This window comes from Trichogramma pretiosum, unplaced genomic scaffold (assembly GCF_000599845.2).
Source record: "Trichogramma pretiosum strain Unisexual culture from Peru unplaced genomic scaffold, Tpre_2.0 scaffold48, whole genome shotgun sequence".
NCBI classification, from domain to species: domain Eukaryota; kingdom Metazoa; phylum Arthropoda; class Insecta; order Hymenoptera; family Trichogrammatidae; genus Trichogramma; species Trichogramma pretiosum.
The window spans coordinates 139,117-149,577 of record NW_019641228.1 but is presented as its reverse complement, the minus strand read 5'-3'; the positions used below and the strand labels follow the sequence as shown (position 1 = coordinate 149,577).

Here is a 10,461-nt window from a genome sequence, read left to right as displayed (position 1 = left end):
CATCGTCTAGTTTTTTTTTGAGCCGACGCAGTTTTGTTTCGGCGCGTCAAACGAAAAAAAAACGTGCGACAGCCGATCTTTCGATCTGCGTGGCTGGTGGATCATCCGTAAAATTGCTCGATTTCATCTCGTCTGCGGGTAACGATAAATTTATTATACAATAGCTGTTTTTACATCGACACATACCTGTATGCGAGACTTGGTTGAAAGTTGAGTGACTCAATACGTCGCTGCTGCAGCTCGGGAGTGAGAAAAATTGCATTTTTATCAGTCTCGCAATCAGCTGCCTGCAGGAAAGCACATGTATGAATAACCGATAGCTGAATAATATATGTAAATGGATATATCCGCCTCTTTGCGACGAGAGAGCCCGTTTCCACTTTCCACCTGCGAAACCAGTTTAATGTATTTAGATCGTACCCTAATACAATAATCCTGTAAATTTCATCATCTTTTTCAATCGCCTTAGATCTGCGTTATGCGCGGGCCACACTCCTGCGTCGACACACAATCTTTTCAGTGGGTTTGCAACAAAACAAAAAACAAAAATAAAAAATACCAGTTGGAATTTCGATTGTTTTCGTTCTCAAGCTCTATTTGTTTTAGCAAGCTTCAAACGCACACGTAATCGATATAATCGATTTTCGATTAAATTCAATTTAAGACCCAGTAGTAAAAATCCATGTCAGAAATGGACAAAAAGGATAAGCCCGAGCCCTTTCTTCGTATACCTACTTTCGGTACTTGCATCACCTGCGTTAACCTCTTCCGTAAACATCGTCACCCTCCCCAAATTCTTACCTTTGCACGTCGAGACTGGCTTTTTTTGCATTCTCGTTATGTGTAAGCTCAACATATTGAAAGGTATACAAAACTCGAGAAATTCACGACTCCACGGGTTCGCTCCTGCGTTGTGTCATTATTATATATTTTCTGCCATATACTTGTGCCTTCACGGGCTATAATACAATACACATGCACGACGCACGTTCTGTTTGTTGCTGGCAGATCGCGTGGGGGCGCAGCGGTTCAGCAGGCGCCGAGCGAGAGAGTAAGTCGCAGTCACTTAGTTCGCTGTCGACAGTCAACAGCAGTGCCAAGTCGCGCCTCGCAGAAAATATATATAACACAACACAAGTCGCTCCCTGCAGAAAAACATATTGTTGCGAAGCTTTCTCTCGCGAGCTGCCCACAGTGTTTGTTGATTGTGCGTCGATACTTGCGTGTGTAGTTGTCTCGCTTTGCGCCTACGTCTATCTTGTCACGGAAGTGAAGCTTTATACTGTGCACCGGCCATACTTGTTTATCCATAATAAGTACGTATAGAGCTGAGAGAAAGAGAGAGAAATAGGAAGAAAGCGCCGTGCATGTGCAGCTCTTCCAACGAGCGACAAGCTCTATTGACTACTCGGCGCACGACCTTTCGTCAATTCTGTGTACATATACTTACGCAGAACTTTGGCGTGTACGCGCGTGTGTATACGTAAACATTTAAAAAAAGACCATCGTACATAAGAGAGACACCCGAGTTGCCAAGTTGCGTTTCTGAGAGGCAAAACATGTCGGATGAGGAGAGAAAAAGCACTAGCAAGCCGTACGAGTTCATCTTGGAGTTTGCCTTTGTTAAATAACACAAGCTCAACCCCAGCGGCATATACTTACGATCTTTGTCCGCTCGTTAAATAACAACAATAACAACAGCAGCAGTAGTTACGTCGACTGTTGTCAACATCGAAAACAGCAAGAACGTCGTGCAAGTTTGAGCCACCAGCAGGGCTGCGTCAGTTTCGCTTCGATATCGGGATATATAAGAGGCTGCAGAACACAAAAAACTACTCCATCTTTTGTAGCACTTTGACGGCATTTTGTGTGTTCCCGGGTCACAAGGCATACGTGAGAGAAAGACAACTGCTTTTTTGTTGCTTCAGACATTCGTTGAGAACGATCAGTTCGCGGCACGCATTTCCTCATAAGCTACGTGTAAGTATTTAAATCCGATACTTGCTTCTATATCCGTCGTTATTATTGCTAGCCAGCTTGAAACTCGTCTGTTTGTCTGCGAGAGCTCCGATTTTGACTCACGCAGCAGAAGACAAAACACGTATCGAGCTCTTGCGGACTCACCTTTGCGCATGAAAATATACACGGCCGAGAAAAATTATCGATCTGTCAAAGCTGCACGAGATACTACGAATAGAATATATTTAAGCGAAACCGAGGCTTACTTCCTACATGCGTGACTATAAGCGTGCGAATATGATTAATAAATTTCGCATCAATTCGTATGCAGAGTGCAGCAGGCCGCGCGAGACTTGGGGGTGACACCGCACGTGTGTGCGGGTGTACAATACACCTCTAATGAGGGTATATACGTGCATGCAGCTGCAGTCGCGTTATACGTAAGACAAGAGCGTCGCACAAAAACGAGACGCAAAAGTAAAGTACGCCTATTATACAACTGACATTATTACGTCCGTACTCGTCAAACTCTAGTTCTTTTCGTAAATTAATTATTCACTTATGACAACTTTTTCTTCCTCCGCTAAAGCCAAGTGCAAAATTTTGGCTTTGTTGAGCTGCTTGAGCAATCGATATAGCCAATGCATACGTACGTATATAAATCATGCCTGCGTGTGTGTGTGTGTGTGTGATTGTGTGAGCAATGCAGTCGAGACTGCTATACATACATGCGCGAATCTGAGTATACTTATATTTTAACCGAGTCTGCGTGTCGCGCGTGCGTGTATAAATACGATCCGATGAGTATTACATTATATTTTCCCCCCTTTGCTTCAAGTATATTACTTGCTGAAATTATTATTGACACGTGACAAAACACGCGAAAAATCAATTAAATATTGATATTGAATTTTTTGTTGACACTCGAGAGGGCTAGTATGGTGGTGCTCTGGTTGGTCTGTACTGAGTTATCTAATAATAATACGACGATGTGCGCGCCGGAACTACAAGAAAAATCACGGAAAACCGACTCAAGAGCTCTGCCGTCAGCTCAGCAGCACAATATCATTACGCGATAGTGTGCGCGAGAGTTAGTTTTTTTTTATCGCGAATGATTTAAGAATTTATTTTTAAGCTTCGTAATATGTACATTAATGCACTTGCCTTTTGCAAACACGAGATAAAGATGTGGAATTTTATTATTAATTAGGTTTGCGGAACAGGCGAGGATTGAGAAGACTCTTGTCATCTGTAGATAGAAATTCGCAGTTGAATACGTCATCTGCAATAATTCCATCAACATGAGGGCCTCTAGACGAGATGTCACTTTCAGAGTCCAGGTGAGAATTATTTCAGTTACTTATTACAACTTACAATTATTAAGTTAGCCAACTGCAAAAAAAGTAATTTTAATATTACCAAAGTAGAATAGCAAGGTGTAACTTTCATTGCATAAAAATATTCTGTCTTGATCTTAAAATTTAGAAAACTCAAGATTGGATGATTTAAACTTATGTCTTACTGACTTATGACTACATATATAATTCAAGTTGCTCCAAATAGTTATTAAAGTAGATTTAACATATAGCTTGAAGTATTTAATCCTTTCAATGATATAAATTGAATTTTTTTTTTAATGCTTATTATTTTACAGGTGCCTGGCTTAGAAAAGAATGATGTGGTCTTTGTGGTAGGAAATCTACCTGAATTGGGCTCTTGGAACCATAATCAGGCAGTTCAGCTTGCAAAAGAGAGCAACGGACCCGACTCTCCAATTCGATTTGACAATAACGGTACTTCGAGTGCAGCAGATAACTATGGGAATTCTGAAGATGGTGTCGATGCTTTTGAAAATAATCGTTTCAGTGATGAAAAAAATATTGAGTAAATATAATAAACATGAAAAAATAAGTCTAAATTTGCAATTTGCAAGTTGATTAAACATTTCATTAATATTTCAGTGAAGGACATATATTTTCACAAAAAGTTTCTTTACCTTGTGACGTTGATGTGCAGTTTCGTTATTTTATAGCTGTTGTTTGTCAACCTAATGGTACAAAAAATTCACCCAGAACACTTATTATCAGAAAATGGGAAACTCATATGCATCCAAGACAAATTAAAAAAAATTGTAAGAATTAAAATTTTTATTTATGTATAAAGAGGAAGAGCTAGTAAACATTATTAATTAAAATTTAATATTTTAGCTCACAATAATTCAACTGAAAATGATATACCTGATCCACATAAATTTGGTTATCACGATGGCTACTGCAAAATTGAAAGAGGTTGGCTGACAGATGAAACAGTCATTCAGTTCAAATTGTTTAATGATCCTATCAAGCTCTGGAAAAATAGACTGCAAAATAAAGAAATGTGTATAAAAGTATGCTCAAATTATCAAATTTTATTTTAAAAATTATTATTTTATAAGACACTTTCACATAAAATCGTATTTTTGTCTCAGATGACGCCAGTAAATTTGGTACGACATAATTCATTTGAGTTGCATCAATCTGCAGATCATATAGATGAGAGTTTGTCTATGGATACATTAGATTATGTAGATGAACCAGCTTTCAGTATTACAGAAGTTGCCGTAAGTTATTGATTAAATTTAAAATTAATTTATTATCACAATTGTAATAATTCCACTGTAAACAGGTGATGAATGATGAAGAAGCACATTTTAAATATCAAGAGCAATTTGGCAGAAACTACAAAGAAAATGAATTTTTAATTTTCAATGCAGCAGTACGATACCCAGAAACTGTCGTAAGTAAAACTTGCAGATTATATTAACTCAGTCTTAACAATTTAATAATCTTGTTTAATATTCATTGTACTATACTTTCATTATATTTATTTTTTTAATAATTAATATTATCTGGAAAAAATTGTTTTTTATAAAATACATGCATCAATGAGTAGTAAACAAGAAAAAAAATCATATCTTTGAAACTCATAATCAATCATATTCATTGACCATATCATGTGAGTTTTCAGTAGAAACTACGAGTAGGCAAGCAGAGTCTTCTAAATACTAATCAATGCTTTTACTTTTTCACTTGGTAAACAATAACTTGATCTTGTTCAGCATTTAGTTGAACCTGAATGAGGATCACAACCTGCTGTGGATATTGGGTTTATGGATAATGGATAAACAAAAACAAACTGAAACAAGAGTCCACCTTTGAAATATACAAAAACAAGAAAGCAAACGCACAAAATATGCTGATCAGATGTTAAAGCAAAGATTTTCATCCTGTTTTACGCGCCAACAAAAGGAGATATGATAGTTTTGATTGTCGTACAACCTTACCCATTTCCATCCACTGTGCCTAGGCTTTCGTAAACTGTATTTTTCACGGTATTTGGAAAAATTCTCAATATTCAAAGAGCGACATTAATTGGGTTTTGCTTAAGCAAAGAGAAATAAGTGATAATGTGTTTGACAATCATAAAAATTTTTTACTTTAGGCTGGTAAAGTATTAAGCCAGTACAAAAGATCGGTTTATGCGAATCCTAGACTTCCAACTCCTTTTTAAGTGTAGTTTGCAAGGCAAGTCACGTAAATATTATCATACTTTTCAATAATTTACTTGCAATCAATGAAATAGTACCTAAAACCATGGTGCAAAAAAATGACTTTAAAATAGAGTAAATATATTGAAATGGTCAAGTAAATATTTTTGTTCCGAAAACAACGAAGTAGAGTCATCAAAATTTTTATTTAAAAACTTTTCAACTTATTATGAATCATTGAAAGACAATGAAACGTTTCCACAACATTCAAGCTGTCTAGACACTACACTTAAAGAATGAAAAAGAATTATAAAGTTACTTAAAATATACCGATGTCATTGCTGTCACATCTCGAATACATCTGTATGCGTCTGAAATGGTGAGAGTCCGATCTTAATCCTTTTTTTAATTGTTTACTGTACCTCACATTATTTATTATTATCATTATTGTTATATTTATTCAGTGTATATGCAATATTGAGAAAAGTCATAACGGACTCTCGTGATTGATGTACAATCGACCATCGGAAATCATGTGTAATGTAAAGAAAAATTGTTTTCCTTCCGAAATAATTTTTTATAATTAAACTAACTGTTGACACAGGGGTTTCTCGAACATCGTACATCAAGGCACTGATATTGTATTACGCAGCTAAAGCAGAATTTACGGAACGTTATAAAAGGATATAAAAATTATTGATCTAATTCGTGTAATCAAATTTCTAAGATTAGTGAGCAAATAAGAATTTGCTGACCAATCAAGATCGCTTATGATAGCGATCGAAGATGTTGTATCTATGATCGAGTTTTAGATAAAAAAAAGACACTCGTGCATGTTCTTTTCAAAAGTAGATTAGTGTGTCTTTTCTCATGCACATTCAAAGCAAAATGATTCAAAACTCGATTGCAGATATTATCTCTTTGTCTCTCGTTGTTTTGCTCTTTGCTATAAACAATTACCGAATCTGCTCATTCAAATTCTTTGCATAAATTACCATGGCCATTTAAAAGATTATTAGTTATTCACGAGGACTCTGCTGATAGTGGGATACATCTTCGATCGGCTCATCATCATTTTTTTTTAAATTATCATAATATATTTTGAATCATTCGTTCCTCATCTATTAAAATTTCATTCAATTTCTTAATCTTGCATTTCGTTTCTTCAAATGAAAACTCTTAAAATGAGTTTCATGTTCATAGCTGAGGATCGTAGAAATTACTTAATTAAAATTTTTTATTATATATTCAGATATAATTAAAATTAACAGTTGCTGTTACTGCACGATTACAAGACATTCGACGTTTTTGACGCCGAAATTTTCTCTTGAAAAATCTTATTGATAATGTTTTTTAATAAAAATCTTCTCATTTTTTCAGGCTTACTTGGTCGATTATTACGTGTACAGTCGTAAAAATTTCCCGGATGAACCACCCAGTCACATTGGTTTCAGTTACGTTCTGCCCAGTGCACTGCTAGGCAGTGTAGGACAGTTAACAGTGCCCATTACTAGTACAAAACACAGGCCAATCGGTAAATTTAACAACATTATTGATTACATAAAACTTTTATGAATGAAATAATTTAATTATATTTATAATATTTTTCAGGGCAACTTACAATTGAGTATGTTATCATTAAACCAATCCCTGATTTTCCGTGGGATATGAGTATTTCTTATGCCAAGCACTGGGAGCAGAGATGGTCAGGACTCGATGTTGGACATCGAGGACTTGGTAATTCTTTCGAAAGCCATATGAAAAAGTAAGATTTAATGAGATTATTATTTTCTTGAGATCAAGCAATTGAGTTTAAAATGTGTTCTTGAATTTTTAGTTGTGCAAATGTCCGTGAAAATACTATTGCTTCTCTTAAAACTGCATCTTATCACGGAGCTGATATGGTGGAATTTGACGTGCAACTGTCCAAGGATCTGATACCTGTTATCTATCACGATTTTCACGTTTCCATTTCTTTAAAGCGTAAAAAGCAAATAGAGGCTATGGATATGCTGGAAATACCCGTAAAGGATCTTACTTTGGAACAGCTACATTTACTTAAGGTATACCACGTTGTATTGTTAATATAAAGATTTAAAGTTTTGTTATTTATATGATCTACTTTTTAATTATACCGCGAAACCCCAAGAATTTCCCAGAAATGACCGCAGATTAGTTATTTTCATAAAAATACCCACCTTGAATATTGTACCTTTTATTTTTAATAACAGGATTTTACTTATCCGAATGATTCCTTGGGTAAGGTACTACATTTCTTTGATAAAGCTGAGCAGGTTGTTCTGTCGGTGAGCAGTTATTGTGAGAAGTCTTGATGCGAGATTTTCATTCTACTCTGCATGTTAAATACCCCTTCAAGTTTTCTAACATTTTTCAAATTACTTACAATTAATAATTTACACTTCAATTTACAGTAGCACAGCTGCTACCATGCATTAGTTTACGAAAGTTTTTCATCTCATTGGTCATTGACAAATTTTCTTTAGAAATTAAAATTCTTATGTTGAAAAATAATGTCGAATTTTATTTAGAGAATATATCGATAGAAAAGAAAATTAAGTTGTGGCTTTCAGTCATCACAAAAGCATGCTAACAAGCCATAGCTATTTTTTATCGATGAGTTTCGAGTGACAAAAAGTATAAGAGTATATACAAATTTAAGAATAATCATCTTAAGAAAAATAATAACCACCTTTCTAAAATCAATTTAAAGAAGTCAGTTATTGTTTTTCTAAGTCAGAACATTCAGTGAGCTAAGCCCCACACGACCTTAAGGCCTTTAAAATTGTTCACTTCATGAAAACCATACTATCGTACCGAATATTAATTTTGTTGCTTAATTTCCTTAGGTTTATCACGTCAAAGAGGGCCGTGAAAAAACAGTCAAATTTTTCGACGAGGATTTGGACGATCATCAACCGTTCCCAACTCTCGAAGCTGCTCTTAAAGAATTGGACCAACACGTTGGATTTAACATCGAAATTAAATGGACGATGCAGTTGAAGGACGGTACTTTCGAGTTGAATCATCCCTTCGATCTGAATTTGTACTTGGATATCATAAGCAAAACCGTGCTGGAACACGGTGGCGATCGAAAAGTCGTCTTCTCGTCCTTCAATCCGGACATTTGCGCTATGTTGCGTTTCAAGCAAAACAAATACCCGGTCGTTTTTCTGACCCAAGGCGAAACTGCTAAGTATCCGACCTATCACGATCCCAGATGCCAATCCATCCCTATGGCCATGAGGCATGCTTTGGCCAGCGACATACTTGGCATCAATGTTCATACCGAGGATGTATTGCGCGATCCGAGCCTTGTTAAGATGGTCAAAGACCAAGGCCTCATTATATTTTGTTGGGGTGACGATAACAACGACAAAGACACCATACAACATTTAAAGAAGCTTGGCATGCACGCTGTGATTTACGATAAGTGAGTACTTGTGATACTTACTAAGATATGTTCTTTTTCACACCACATTTATACAAATCTAATACTCATAATTGTTATTCTACTTCACTAGAATCGACGAATACAATGCAAAAGAAGTAAAGGAAAGCATCTTTCTGGTGGACGCGCGAGAAAATCAAAAGGCATTGATAGCCCTGGCTCAGGGATGCAATCAATCGAGCGGAGTCGCCAGCGGCGTGGCTGGATCAATTTCGTCCACCACGGCCAACTCGTTAATCAGTAGTACAACGAGTGCAGGTGGTAGCGAGAGCGATGACAGCACAGAGACCGGCTCCGCGATGGATCACCTGTGCAACAACTGTGATATTAGCCAGCAAGACAAGGAGATCCGTGATTTGACCAAGGACTTTAGTATATGCGCGGCCAATTTGGGCCATCAGCCGAAGACGAAGTCCTGCACGAAGTCATGCTCCGCATCTCTACCTGATGTCGTTTGCACCTCTCCGACTGCTGAAGTAGCTAAGGAGATGGTTTAAATAGAAATTAAGCTGACATCTTTTATCCCCTTTTTCCCTTCGTACACGGTGCGCTCTATTAATCATGGAATCTATTGTATTGTGCAACTTCTCTATTTCTTTATTTCCTTTTGATTATCCTTTTCTTGCTGGCCAATTGTGCTTCTAAACATTTTTTCTAAACACGTGTAAGACTCGATCGGAGAATCTTTTTTTACCAATCGATGTTAGTTAAATAGTGCGACGGTGAGCGATGATAAAAAATGAAATGCTTTAATGAGTTGTAACAGTGGTTCGTATCATTTTTTTTCACTTCAAGGAAATGTTTCAATGTTTATTATATAAACTGATAAGCGACAAGAGAAGACGAAATTTCGTACTTTTTCAAATGATTACATATAAATACCACTGGATTTTTTTTCATCGCTTACTGATGCGTTGTCTAGAGTGAAAATGACACAGATATAAATTAGTAAATTTATAAATGCATAAACTATATTGTACTACATTGTATAACTATTGATTTTTTTGTCTATTGTTTCTTATTTTTTAAAAGAAACAGCGAAACCTCTATAATGATGTATTTAAAAAAAGTTACTCTTATATTATGATTAGTCTACTTTCATGAAACGCCAATTATAATATAAACTTTTTTACACGCGGACGATAGTGTTGAAAAGCTTGTTAAATTACTTAAGGGCTTTATAGTAAGTGATAAATGGCCAATATTAATTTTTTTTTAATCAGCCTTGTTATATGTATTCACAAGTTTGAAATTTGCAGAAATAACGTCCATAACAAAGTATAAAAATATAAGTACATTTGAGGTTTCGCCTGATGATGTCAATTGACATTCGTATGTATCAGTAATGCAGTGAGCAAATTGAGAGCTCTAGAATAAATTTGAACGATTTTTCACAAAACAAAATTAATTTTTATTATTTTTTCAAGTGCATCACGATTGCATGTTTATTACACTATGCAGCTCCTTCAGAACTTAAAAAAAGATTTATTCTGTTTGTGGTTTTAAA

General features: G+C 35.8%; 1 protein-coding gene across 3 annotated transcripts; it reads left to right on the top strand.

Moving 5' to 3' along the window:
- The first annotated feature begins 1,064 nt into the window (after positions 1–1,064).
- On the top strand, positions 1,065–10,358 carry LOC106650168 (glycerophosphocholine phosphodiesterase GPCPD1-like). 3 transcript variants are annotated; one of them, XM_014368040.2, is made up of 13 exons: positions 1,065–1,980; positions 3,170–3,299; positions 3,614–3,843; positions 3,921–4,090; positions 4,167–4,345; positions 4,427–4,558; positions 4,624–4,734; positions 6,866–7,019; positions 7,097–7,250; positions 7,323–7,548; positions 7,717–7,791; positions 8,353–8,936; positions 9,028–10,358. In XM_014368040.2, exons 2-13 carry the CDS (start codon positions 3,261–3,263, stop codon positions 9,449–9,451), a joined length of 2,478 nt encoding a protein of 825 aa, XP_014223526.1. In that variant the 5' UTR covers positions 1,065–1,980; positions 3,170–3,260; the 3' UTR covers positions 9,452–10,358. The 3 variants fall into 3 exon arrangements, with proteins under 3 accessions (XP_014223526.1, XP_014223528.1, XP_014223527.1); XM_014368041.2 differs by lacking the exon at positions 1,065–1,980 and adding an exon at positions 2,949–3,049; XM_014368042.2 differs by lacking the exon at positions 7,717–7,791.
- The last annotated feature ends 103 nt before the right edge of the window (positions 10,359–10,461 follow it).